The sequence below is a fragment of the Atractosteus spatula genome, chromosome 7 (assembly GCF_055471065.1).
Source record: "Atractosteus spatula isolate fAtrSpa1 chromosome 7, fAtrSpa1.hap1, whole genome shotgun sequence".
NCBI lineage: Eukaryota > Metazoa > Chordata > Actinopteri > Semionotiformes > Lepisosteidae > Atractosteus > Atractosteus spatula.
The window spans coordinates 35,587,708-35,602,241 of NC_142712.1; the positions used below are offsets into that span (position 1 = coordinate 35,587,708).

The 14,534-nt window shown below is 37.3% G+C and overlaps 1 protein-coding gene across 1 annotated transcript; it reads right to left on the bottom strand.

Moving 5' to 3' along the window:
• Positions 1–12,012: 12,012 nt before the first annotated feature.
• LOC148830860 (potassium voltage-gated channel subfamily A member 10-like) lies at positions 12,013–13,704 on the bottom strand. Its single transcript, XM_088921376.1, has one exon. It carries the CDS (start codon positions 13,702–13,704, stop codon positions 12,013–12,015), a length of 1,692 nt encoding a protein of 563 aa, XP_088777502.1.
• Between the last annotated feature and the right edge of the window lie 830 nt (positions 13,705–14,534).

The following is a 14,534-nucleotide window of genomic DNA, read 5'->3' on the forward strand; positions in this document are numbered from 1 at the left end:
GTATACCTGTGCGGCATCCACTCCTTTTCGGCACGATCTGTCCATCCCTTATCCACCCTCAAATTACTCTCCTTTAAGGGTTTTCAGTGGCTTGAAAAACCACTTCCGAACCTACGCGCACCACTTACCTCAGACATCCTTGAATCCTGCATCTACGTTGTCAGGTCAGGTTACCACTCGCCCTGGGTCGACCGCCCTCTTGAATCTTTATTCTCGTTAGCCTTCTTTATCTTCCTAAGGTGCTCCGAAATCACCGCTAATTCCACATCCTTCGATCCTTCTTCTCAATCCTGCTTATCCAACATCTCCATCTTATCTTCCGAGACGCTGACCTTCTATCTCAAGAAAAGCAAAACCAACCAACTCGGATCCGCCACTCTCATCTATTATTTCAAACTCTGTTCCTACATAAGCCCTTTCGAGCCTCTATCCCATTACGCACATCTTCGCACCTCCGCCGGAGCTTCGCCTACTGTCCCTCTGTTCGCAAACGAGACGGGCCGTATCATGATACCCTCCTAAACAATTCTCCGGATCAGGGGCCGCATCCTCCGCCGCTCGCTAAGGCATACCCGAGTATCTCATCAAGCAACTCGGTCGTCGATCCTCTGAGGCTTACCATGCACACATTAAAACTAACCCCGGTATCCTCAAGCAGGCACTTTCTCTCCTCAGCTGAATTGGGCCCAATAATCTTTTGTTTTTGTTTTTCTGCACTGGTGACTGGGGGTCCCGCTTGATTCTTTTGGGGGGTCCTATCCTCCCCGTCCGACGGCCGGGAGGTTGGCCCTCAGCCAAGCGGGTTACGCCAAATCTCCACATCACAATAAATGATTCTAATTTCTCCCAAGCTTTCGGCTGCTGTCATTCCTCGTGAAATGGAGTTTTTAATGAAAGTTCGGGAGGAATGAAGGCAGCCGCGCTCATTCGACACAGCTGCCGCAATTCTCACTAATCCTGACGTAAGCAACCGGTCTCCATAAATATCAAATGTCACTCTCTCCTCTTCCTCGTTCGTTTTCTGCATCCCTCCTCCACCCCCTCTCCACCTTTGCAGCTACCCCATAGGTCGCATGGGGGTCCTATCCTCCCCGTCCGACGGCCGGGAGGTTGGCCCTCAGCCAAGCGGGTTACGCCAAATCTCCACATCACAATAAACGATTCTAATTTCTCCCAAGCTTTCGGCTGCTGTCATTCCTCGTGAAATGTGTTACTTCTCACATGAAGTCCCTTCAATAATTCAGTTTACTACATGTGATTTTCAGGTTGTGAAACACTATGCTGCTGTCCATGAATATTTCCTGCACTGTACAGGAAAAGAGGAGCTGTGGCAACAAAGCTAAACCACTGTCTTGTTCTGAAAGATTACAGATGATGTATGATGCTGTGACAAAGAGATGTGGCTAATAATATGAGAATATACATCACATTTTAAACAACCTTACTAGAAATTACAAGATTGAAAAGTTATAATTAGACCATGTGGAGCTTAGAAAAGGGTCTTGATGTCAAGATACTTTATTTTTTTTTAAATTGAGGCTATTGTCAACACAAAATATCCGGTGTCCTAGACTTTTAAGCTAAATTAAACATCTGATATATCCCACATCTAAATGCAACTTTTGATCTGCCTAGGGGAAGAGGACAAGTTCATTCTGAGAGTTGTGGCAATGTATCATTTTGTTTGCCACACTGTAATCCAATGATGGTTAGATGTAAGGTACTAAAGGGAAGACAGAAAAAAAGCACTGCTTTTCCACAAGCAACTAAAGGAGCTTATTTGCCGTAAACCTAGGATTCTCCAATCAGTACAGCTTCTCAACAGCTCCTGGCTGCAGCTGGCCAATAATGCAGTCAGATTGAAAGTAGAAGCCTCCATCTTAATGACTCATTCCGCTCCCCAAGACAAGATGTTATACTGACTACAAACCCACAAATGCTGAAACTAACATTTGGGGAGTAAAAATCACACATTAATATTTTACACACAGCAACGTTGACCTCATTCCATACAGGTCCCACTTTGTGCCCTCTACCTTCTAGGTTAGGCTCTGACACACAGTGACTCTCGAAGTAATAAAGCACTGTGAAAGTGGAAGAATGGAAGAAACCCTCTCCAGCATCTGTGAGAGTGCAACATTAAGACTGACCTACATTATTAGCCAGATCTAATTTATTTATAGCTGGATCACTTTGAAAGTCATTTCCACTTTTCATCCTCTGCTAGTCTAAAATAGCAGCAGATCAGGTACTAAATCACTGACCAAATTTGAGGTGCATAATAGCTGATAATGTACAGTATATTATTGATTTAAAATAGCTGATAATGTACAGTATATTATTGATTTAAAATATACCAGCAATTAAACCAAATTAAACAATTAAATCGAAATCAATCAATCGCTGTTTGGATTACAAACAAATTGCCAAACAAATCATCCTAACAGAGGGTATGTTTTGTGAAGCTCTAAACTAAAGCTCTTTGTGGATTGCTCAGGAATTCTTTGTTTTGAATTCTACAGGGTTTTAAATAATTTTCTAATGTATCTGAACATCCTAAATGAGAAATACTTTTATCAGTTAATAGAAATGTCACCCTATCTGGGTGCTCAAGTGTTCAATCATTGTTTAGTTTAGTTAAGCTTTTTTCTACATTTAATTCAAGTTCTCAATTCAGTATTTTCCTCTAATAGCTTTCAAATACTGTAGATATCTGTGCCTTTCAAATTTCCTGCCAGTGCCTGATAGCTTCCTTCTGCTTATAACCTTGGATCAGATGCTTTGCAGCAGTGCAGAGAAAAAAAAATCTTTGGTTGATTTTCCTGGGAAATTTCCAGCTATGACTCAGTTGCAGAACTGACATCTTATTTTCATCCTGAAGGTCACTTTGCTTTGCACACACAGTAATACAACGTGCTGATATAAAGGCACTTCCTAAAGTGAGATAGATTGCCCTGCAATGTATTCTCTCCAAAAGGCTGTGAGTCGCTGGAACAGCAGATATATAAATACCTCTTAAACATTTATTGCAGCACGAACACAGTATGCACTGTTCAAAACTGAGAACGACCATATTGAAAATAAATAAATCAGGAATGCTACAGTATATTTGCATGGGAAGTACTGTACTTATGTCACTAGAATATGAAGACAGTGAGGGCTTTACATATTTATTCCACATCTAGTATTTTGAATGTAAATATCATATATGAAGCCGTAATATACAGTAGATGTAGATAGGTGAAAGTCTGATGGCAGAAAGGAATTTAAAATAGAGGGAGGGACCAATCAGATACCTATTAATTCCAAGATGGGATTCTCCACTTTTACCTTGATTCCAATCTACAATTTTACACATGCAAAGCAGCTGACTTTATTTTAGGTTTTACACAATTTCAAACATAAGATACAAAGAAAATGAAGTTAAATGATACAGGTTTAGACACAAAGATAAGATGAACGTTGATTGGAAAAATTCTAAGACACAGATTGCCTAGCTGCCTGTGTATCACTCAAATGACTCAAATGTTCAGAAACCCTCAGGGATTCTCTTGATCAGAACGACACAAGCAGAATGTATGGTTCTTCTCTAGATATCGGAGCCCATTTATAGTGCTGGGTAGCTTGGGGAAAATGGAACCCCCTTTAAAGGCCAAATAAAAAGGAAACATATTGTTTTCTAATGCTAGCAAAGGCTTTTCACCATTCCAAATATAAGCAGTATCTAAATAAAGTTTTTATCTTTCCAAGATTCATTTGAAATGGAGGTTTCCAGTAGACCTTAAAAGTTTCTCATTGCCAGTTGAGGTCCCTAACCACTGAGTTAAAGTGTACAGGTTATAAAGAGAGCACATTTATATATAGTTCAAAAACACACGTGCTTTTCTTAAATAATCTTCATAAGGCCATACTTCACATGACTGTGAATAGCTTATTTTTCCTCTCACACTACACTGCATTTATTGCTCAAAGGTATTTATTTTGAATAATGTGATGTTTTTTTGATGTGATGTTGCCTTCCTTACTCTTTCTTGAATCGATGTTTTTCTTGAATAGGGGTCTTGGGTATTTTGTGGTCTTTAGTTCTGCAGTTCAAAGACCAAAAACTGACAAACGAGTAAATTCTTAGAATTCAATAACATTGTGCTTCATGTCTTCCAAGGTCACATTTGTACACTGTTAAGTGCAATGAGGCAGGAGATAAGTTTCAAAACCCTAATAAATTTCAAACAGAAACTGATTGAAGTCCAGACAAGGAAAGACTAGAACACTAAAAGTGGTTAAGCAATTGAGGCAATTCGATCAGTTTGAATGAGAAACAAAATAGCAGAAAAATAGCTTTAGCCCTGGCTCAGATTCCCCAAGGGTATCTGTGTCATATAATTTAAGCCTTCTCCTGTTATAAAGACATATGATAGCATTACATAGCAGAGGATAGTATCTGGAACGTGGAATACCTAAACGCTTAACGTGCTTTACAGGGTTTTAAAAAGATTCAATGGATAAGAAATCACAGTTATCACTTACAATGTCCACATGCAAAGTAAGAACACGTACATCCACTAAAACAAAATTATGAAAGCGAATTAAGTCTCATCATACAGTAGATATAGAAAGGTGAAAGTCTGATGGTGGAAAAGAATTTCAAATGTTTCCAAGTTCACACTATCAGATATCCATCTGCAAACACATTCAATGAGGAAATTCATATTAATCATTAGAGTGAATAGTATGATTAAGCCTCTGAAGCTGAGAGAGAAAAATAAGGTATAAGATTGTGCTCTTCCTGATGAAGCAGTGAGATTTCACTCTACCAATTGTAAGTCTGGGATTGCTGTCTCACAAAGAAAGGCTTGGATTTGCTCTCTCCAAAATATCTTGCAGGCGTAAATCTAAGATTGCACCCTCCTAGGTGCAAGAAATACAGATAATGGTTTTAGATACCACTGTAGATTTTTACTAAGGTATCCCAGGATAAAAATAGAGTAAAATGTTATAAAGCATAATGGAATTGTGTCGGTATTGTAAAACAGATTCAACCAATAAGATAAGACAAAATCTACTATACTATATCACGTTTCCTGTGGTAAAAATCCATTAGAGTGGCAAACATGGCCACCAACAACTTCTAGTATTGGCAAAATAGATGGTGGAAAATAGATATAAGCAAACATCTTAAATAACAGGTCCCTTGAAGTGAAATCCTAAACAGGATGCGGTCCAATACAGAGATGGACATCATGGATAATTTCAGAGTGGGTTGTGTCCCAGTAGTGTTTAATAATTTTTAAAAAAGCAGGAACTCACCATACTTAACCTTTGCACACTTCCTGAAAAATTCCAACAGTGCACATCATGAGAAACTGGGGTTTCCATGTGTTTGAGTATGGATTTCCACTGCATTTGGTAGCAGAAGACCACGTCAAAGTCACAGAAGCCTTGACAGAACGGTTCCAATGGGTGAACTGGACACCACAACATTGTGTAATGTCTCCTATCCTAATTAACGTTATTCTGGAGATGGCGATGAGATAACCATTGGAAAGCTTTCGAGATGGCTTCATTGTAGGTGACCAAAAGATCAGTTTTAACATTACAATTAACATTGCAGCAAGCAGTTACAAGTTTGGACCAGACAGATGACTTAATTTGCCTCTGTGCCATCATCACTAAAGAAGAACTTCTCCACAGAGATTTCAGCACAACTGAATAAAGGCGTCCTCACTGTAGCAGAAATTGACAAAAGTCTCGAAAAGTCGATGTATTGATTTTTGATTTGCAACAAATGATTAGACTAGAGAACCAGGAAACTCTCTAGAAAAAAATATGAAAAGTTCAATAAATAGAAAAAGGTCATGTGGGAGATCAAAATGGGAATACATGAAGGATGTGCAACAATGGACAACTTAAATGATTGGAATGATTAACACGGTCATTTCAGTAACGTTCCTACAGTAGCTGAGTGTCTATCCTATCATATCTGTGTTTGCTCTGGAAATCACAGCACTTTCTCACTTTATTCCATTCACAGTCAGAAATAGAACATAAGGTGAGAATTTGTTAATTAACACTGTCACTGTAGTGCTAACTAGAAAATCACTGATGCTTCTTTTCGCTTCATTTCACTCTAATTGCATCAGCAGAAATACAGTAAGCAACACACTGGCACCAGCTTCCTTTGCTTAGAAATTCTTCTCTTTTTTAAAAGAGTGCATTGGATAATCAAGAAGTTAAAGGTCCAAAGAGCCATGCTGTTGGGAAATGAGTCTATGAAAGAATTCTGGCATCTTGCATGAAAATATGACGTTTCATACAAGACACCAGAATTAAAGCTCAGTACCTCTTTCCTGCTATAATTCAAATTTGTAAATTCATGAACAGTTTATCACTGTTCTTTTATGCTACTGTGGAATGGGCAGGGTTTATCTTTGCTACTGCAATTTGAAAATCACCCACCATAGAGCCAATGGCAGTCTCTTCGGAGTGGTGAACTCTACTGTGCCAAAATGCTGATTACCTGTCAAATTAAAGTCTCATGAGGTTTAGATGTGTCTTCTCTGTGTCTCCATGTCGATCATCTGCAGGTATGCAGTAGCTAGAGCTAGTAAGTGTTGTAATAGCTTCGCACCTGATTATAATAGTGAACTGTTAACTTCTTATACAATATATGTCCTCCTTATGTGGCTCCAAACATGGGGAGATTGTCCAGTAAATCTAAATCAATTCAGGCGCAAATAATTAGTTTGAAAAGTCACAAAATTAATGATCTCTTTGTTGAATCAATGTGAATAAGCTTGTTTACAAATTAAATGCATCTGTCTCACTAAGTTCCCATGGATAGCTAGTTAATTTCAAGCTTCAACTCAGATAATGATATGACAGCCCAACCATGAAAACCAAAGAGCTTTTGGAAAATGTATAGATATAGTGGAAGAGAAGCACAGATTAAAAGTAAATTACAATGTCACTCATTAAGAAGTAGCATGCATATCACACAACCGTAACATTTCCAAATCAAGACACCTTTTTTAAATTGAGCAGCTGGGCAAGCAGGAAACTAGCTAGGGTTGCTAATAGTGACTTAACAAGTATTGTGTCTGAGATGGAAGTCAATGATCATACAGTACTAGGATAATATCCTAGTCTCTACACAAAGTTGCCTGAAATGGCAACTCATGTGGATTGTTCTATAGAACTTGAAAAAAAAGCATCTCCATGATATTGCAGAAGGTGTGCGATCAAACAAAAATGACATTTTTTGTCTAACAAATCCAACACAGAATATCATCCCGTCAGCTCCATTACAGCTCTCAAGCATGATGGAGAAAATTTCAAATTTCAGCTAGGCAAAAATTTGAAGTCCAAGGCCAAAGCCTCACTGATTATATATGAAGAGCCTTGTTCAATACTCAACACTCAAATGTTCTTGAGTGGCCCAATTGAAGTCCCAACTTGAATCCAATAGAAAATGTATGGTGAAAGCTGAAGATCCCTAATGAACCTATGAAAACTGGTGCAATTTTCCCAATTAATAAAAATACACTTTTATACTGTGCAAAGCTGGTATCTACAGTATGTTTAGAGCTTTTTAAAAGATAGTAATTGTGGCCAGGGTGGCGTTCACCATGTACAGTACAGGCCTGTAAACCTACAAATATAATATACTGTATATAAAAATATGTATATATTTTTTATATAAGTATAATAAGTATAAATACTGGATAGCATATTTTTTGCAGGTTTTGCTCATATTTAGTCTCTTTCCAATATAATACTCTTCAGCTTAATCATTACAGTTTTAAATAAAAAAGGTAATTTGAAAAAAAAGGTATTACATTACACATAATTCATCAAAATGTGAAAAGGTGAAAACCTATTCAGTGCACTGCATAATCAGTTTTGAAAAAAAATATATTTTCACATTCATATTTAATTGAGTGACATAACCAAGAAAATACCTGAAGAATTATACTCACCAGAAAGAAAAAAAATCTGAATTTGTACTGTACACTGCAGCAATATTTAAACAAGTAAACAAAGCATATACAGTATATGATGTCACTACTGTTGGAGGATTAAAGGTTTTCTCTGTGCAGGCATGTATCAACTATTATTTTAAGTCTGGTGAATTGAAGTCTACAGCAAACAGGTGGAGAAGCAGAAAAGCGAAGACTCAGGGACAATTCAGAAAACAAATGCAAAGGCGCAATACATAATGGAAATACATATAGTTTTTAAATTTTTTTATAAGTCACAGTTCAGTCTTAGGTCCTGTAGCAGCCAGGTCTCAGAAAATTTGCCTCTATTCCTTTGTTCTTTAATTTAGCTGGCAGTGTCATAAAATTTGATCCCTCCAAATGTATCCTTACTTTCATTTCACTTGAGGTGTCTGAGGTTTGTTTTAATGAAAATGTAAAGAAATAAGCAATACTGAAATAGACTCAGGAAGGTTTATTATAGTAGAATGTTGGAATAATTAAAGTAAATCACTGAGAACTGAAGCGTCATAATAGTACAGGTAGGTTGAACACTGAAAATTAACATTCATTGAGGAATTTACATACAGTTTGCTGCAGTACAATAAGTTTATGTTACTCTTGAGTCTATCTTCTTCAGCACAGGAATAGTCAATGTTTAGGCCTTTGAAGTAAATGAAGCAATACAATTCTATAATGCTTTCTGAGGTCAACATATACAGTACAACATATACATATACATACTGTACATATATACATATGATTAATAGCACTATTCAAATTAAATACACCTAACACAAGGCAATTTCTGGGCAACCTTTTTTGCCAATAATTACAAACCAAAAATAATTCTACATTCAGTATTTAAAAGATAGGATGAACATGTTTTATACGAGAATCGCAAGAAAATTATTTAAATGTTTTACTTACAAATTCTTCATTTGATAGCTGCCTTGAAAATATTGCTTTGTGTTTTGTGTCCACTTGTGATTTTAAAGGAAACAAAAATATAAGAAAAACTGCACATTCTTTTTATGTTACAGATTTTTTTTGAAACACTTAACACTCAATTGATATTGAGATTTCAAAGAAATATATGTCGATTACATTTTTGTCTCTTTTCAAGCATTTTTTGTGCATTGGTTGTCAGAAAGTCCTGGCATTTATTAAATTAATTGTATAGTTTTATGTCTGATCTCATAGACAGCCAAGTTAAACACACATTCAGAACTTTACAGTTTCTATTTAAGACTTTGGTGTCAATAAAAGAGCAAATGCTACAGTGCCTCCTTACTGACAAGATTTGTGAAATATCTCATTGATTAGTTTTAAAAATGGAAAGAAACACTCTCAAAAAACTATATTCTAAAAAGCAACTAATGAATACATAACAGGTGACTTTCTATTACTATTAATACTTGTAGTAATTAGAGTAGTAGTAACATCACAGTATACATTCAAATAACAGCAAGTGGAGATGTTTAAAGTATTTTAGTATTTAACAAGCCAGATATATTAGCTGCACAGATGATATTTAATTGTTCAATTCCCATTTGCCTGTATTAAATAGTATTGGGGTTTTTTTTGTCATCCAATCAACAGCCTCTGTCAGATGTGTACTATAGTATATGTGCAATGAAATAACAGAAATCATTGTCAGAAAATTAAAAGTCTTTTTACAGATTTATTACATATTTTAAAACGGGTAAACTGAAATTAACAGACAAAGTGTGTGTTTGAACCTGAATTTAATGTATTTGAATTTAGACAAGACACCTGTGAAATTATAGATTATGTACAAAAGATTGAATTTTCTGAAATGTATAGAATTTAACTGAATTAATTTAATTAAGTAATATAATTCTTCAAAACATGGCCAGTCCACTTACTTATTAGAAGCAGCGTCTTCAGTTTCTTTTGGTACTTCAAATTTAAATGTACCACAATGCAGATACATTCAAAATTAGTTTCCAGTTGCAGTGTAAAAAAGCTTTCCATAACACCAGGTGCATAATAGGACATGACATACCCCATTATTACAATATTGACAAAATCTTTTTCTTTCATTAATGGATGGATGTTTGCCCATTATGCCTGATGGCATGTAGGGGCAGCAACATCCTGTTGCCATTTCCTTAACATTTGTTTTTTACAGGACAGGGTTGTTAGCCTTGTGCCCAACCTCCAACATGGAGGACCTGGCACCCGACATGTGACATAAACCCACTATCCTGAGATTATGAGTCTCATGCTCTACCAACAGAGCTAGTCGGAGCCTTTTTCATTAATGGCTGTATGAAAACGTTGCTTTTAAAAAAAAAACTTACCTAAGTATACGGTTGGCTGAAATCATATTTCATGGGAAGGTTGAAGCTTTTTATACTATACATTCTGATCTGCTCTGAAAGACCTGACAAAATAAACTCACAGAATGTCCCAGTTCTACATTTTAAAAATATAAGAATATTGTTAGACAAATCTGTATATTGCTGGGATAAGTTGTTCATGTACTGTAGAATGCTTTTAAAAAGCAATTCAGGAAGAGGTAAAATTCTAATGTGCACTTCTGTTCTCTATAAAAAAAATGTATAAATACTCTCTGGTTGCACACAACTCTTTGCACATCTTGTCTAGTCCTCTCCCTCCACCAGAACTGCTGCACCCTTGCAGCAGCTCCCTGGTTCATTCTTGGGGGTTGTGACAGCTCTGAGCTTCAGACGACACTGTTATTTCCTCAGCCAAGCAAGTTAATACCAAGGTATTAAGTACACTGTTCCTTTATATTTGTTGTCTTGTTCTGTTATTATAAGATTTGATTCTGACATTATGTTTTACAAAAAAGCCGAAAACAATTTCAAAATGGATTTATTTTTTATGAATTGCTTTTAATTAATTAAAATGTATTTTATTTAGAATTTGGATTTCATTAAAAATATATTTCCTTTAAGAGTCTGGTATTACAATCTTTTATATATACAGTATATACTGTATATATGTGTTTTTTTAAAGTTTAAAGTATATTATATTTTGTCATATAACCCTTTGACCAGTTTTGGCCATCTGCCCTTTTCTGTTGTGTTATGCAAAAAAAGGCACTTATACAATTAAAAAGTAACACTGAATATGCTGGATTTGTTTTGCATTATTAACATAAATAATGAGTATTTGTAGACTAAAAAGAAATGTGAAAATTCAAATTCAAAAGAAGTCAAGAACTCACATTTGACTTTCCCTGAAACACACATGACTCAGTTGAAGACTCTTTGTCACTATGGCGAAAAATACACATCCAGAAAGAACATATGGAACACAATTTGTAGATTTCATACAGAGTGTAATTTGTATTTTTTCAAACAAACCACATCTGAAATATGTATACAGGGAGAACATTAGTTTCAACAGTTGTGTCAATATTTAAAACATTTGAACAAACCTCTGTTTTAATGACCCTTTTTTGGAATATTATACCAACTTTTTATAGATTATCACTTAAGACTTAAATAATTTGATTCACAAACTAATAGATGTCCATTATAGCATATCTATTTTCTTAAAGATATTTTTAATACATACATTTTGTGTGGGAAAAATGCACAAACATTTCATATGAACCCAGAGAGAAATCTGAGAAGAGTTCTGACAACTGGAACTAGCATTTGTTATAATCAATTCACTAAAAAGGATTAATATAATTAGGAATTTAATCTAAAATAGACCTTTCACTAAAATAACTTCTTTTGATTTTATGTTCAGCCAGCAGGAAATAAATGTGCAGAAATGCAATGAATATACCCTCTGATTAGTTCCATAACTCAAATCAAAGGCAACAACCGTACTCCTATTAGAAGGAGCTGAGCATTTCTATTATCAGAACACTCAAGCAGAGATTTAACAAGCAACAAATATAAAATTTAATATGAATTACCTGTTTCTCTAGATAGTCTCTAGAGGGGACTCAAAGATACAAATAGAACCACATGGAGGTTAGATTATATAGGTTTTATGTGTCCGTCATCAGACATCCACAGAGTGTTAGTCATGGTTTGCCATTTTTAGATTTATCATTCATCCAGGTGCCGTTGGGTTTATTGAGGGAGGTGGTGCTCCCTTGCTTGGCGGTCACGGATGATTTCAGGGAGGCTTCTAGCTCAGAAGGAAGGGATGGTTTGTCCTCATTCTCTGTCTCGCGATGGTAGAAGTAATTGAAGTTGGAGACAATGACAGGAACAGGCAGAGCAATGGTCAAAACACCAGCAATGGCACACAGGGTGCCCACCATTTTACCCCCCAAAGTTATGGGGCACATGTCACCATAACCCACTGTGGTCATAGTTACCACAGCCCACCAGAAGCCTTCAGGGATGCTGGTAAACTGAGTCTGGGGCTCGTCTACTTCAGCAAAGTAGGCAGCGCTGGAGAAAAGGATAACTCCAATAAAGAGGAAGAAGATAAGCAAACCCAGCTCCCTCATGCTGGCCTTTAGGGTCTGTCCTAAAATCTGAAGCCCCTTGGAGTGTCGTGACAGCTTGAAGATACGGAAGACTCTAACCAGTCTGATAATGCGAAGAATAGCAAGGGACATGTTTTGACCTGCACTGGTATCTGGATCTGTTAGAAGTTCTGTGATGAGGGTGACAAAGTACGGGATGATGGAAATAATATCAATGATGTTCATGATGTTGCGGAAGAACTCCTGCCTGCTGGGGCAGACCAGAAAGCGCACACAAAGTTCAAAGAAAAACCAGACGATGCATGCTGTTTCGATGACAAAGAAGGGATCTGACAAAGCCTTTGAGATGGTTGAGGTTTTAGGAGTGGCACTGGGGAACGGAGCAGAGGTAGACTCCTCCTGGGTCTGATTGAGCAACTGCACAACTCTGGGTATAAACTCCAGATCTTCACGGAACTCAGGGAGGGTCTCCAGGCAGAAGATCACTATAGAAATAATGATGACAAAAACAGACACCAAAGCAACAGCCCTGGCTGCATTCGAGCTCTCCGGGTACTCAAACAGAAGCCAAAACTGACGATAAATCTCATTGGTGGGTAAAGCTACCTCTACATCTTTGATGAAACCTTCATCTTCCCGGAATTGATCCATGGCTTCATTACCTAACTCATAGAAAATTATTTCATCTGCAAAAACATCTATTGGGACATTGGCAGGTCTGCGAATTTTCCCCCCAGATTGATAATAGTATAGAATTCCATCAAAACTGGGTCGGTTGCGGTCAAAGAAGTATTCATTTCTCATGGGGTCAAAGTACTCCATCCTTTTCTGGGGGTCTCCAAGGAGGGTCTCTGGGAACTGGTCTAGAGTTTTGAGCTGTGTCTCAAAACGCAAGCCAGCAATGTTGATAATGACTTTCTGATCTCCATCATCCAACCCACCCTTGTCTAGGAAGTCTTCACCACACTCCTTGGCCAGCCTGCTAAAGATGGTTTCACTTTGTGTGCCTTCACTATTTAAGAGAAGTTTCCAGTTGGACATGAGGCTGGCGCTGCTGGGTCGCCCCCTCCTTGACTGGGTGGTTTGTGATGACTGAGGTTGCTGGTTAGGTAGATGGTTGTTTCCATGGCTCTGATCCGGGATGCTAGTGGTTAGAGCCGTCTTCTCACTTATGTAGCCAGAGTACTCTGGATCCCCAGAATCACCCATCCCAATTTCGATATCATCGGTGTTCTCAAAGTTTACGAGTGCAACCTCCATCACCCTCCAGCTGCACATATCAGCTGCCCTACCCAGCCCAGGGTGGCAGAATCAGTAAAAAAACAGCAAAAAAGTGTCTAAAAAATATATAAAAAAGCGAGTGATCCAAAGCTCCACAGAAGAGAAGCAATATGATAAAACTGAGCACCAGTGAGGAGAAATCCAGAGCTCTGATCGTCTCTCCCTTAGAACTGCAAACAAAGAGAAGAAAACGATTCAGGATACATATGTAAGCTCTACGTAAGGATTTGTTTTTGGACTGTTTGGCAGAGAAAGGCACTGGTGTGCTTGAAGATGTGACGTACACAGATGCTTATGTGCCCAATAACTCGTTCCTTAGATACCAAGGTCTCTTCAGAAATAATCAGGAGGCAGCAGTGGTGAGACAATATATGTGTGTTCTGTGTGAGCTTGTGTAAGACTGTGAATGTCAGCCCTAAAAATAAATACCTTACGTTAATAGGTAAGGTGTGGATTGCAGAAGGTTGTTGTTCATAAATTTAAACCAGAGAGCTGTGGCTCAGTATAGCACACTTAAACTGAAAGAGAACAAAAGAAGAAGGTTTTGGCAGGGGTAAAACATAAGACCAATTAAAAGCCAGGTTATAAAAAGCAGGGCTTGAATGTAATTTATGAATGTGGCAGAAAGGTGCAAACGATTTGAGATTTTAGACATAAAAGTGCCACAGAAGAACACATTGCATACAAGTCAAAAAGGGGAAGTTAAAACCAATGGACATAAGCAGAACGGACAAGTTTATATAGACTATACTTAACCTGAACCAGTAGTAATTATTTTTAGATGGAGAAGCACAAAGTAGTGGTAGAAATTTGTTTTAAAGCAGAAC

Bases quoted from the DNA above. Each gene is read 5' to 3' on its own strand.
- LOC148830860 (XM_088921376.1), bottom strand. From the start codon at position 13,704: ATGTGCAGCTGGAGGGTGATGGAGGTTGCACTCGTAAACTTTGAGAAC.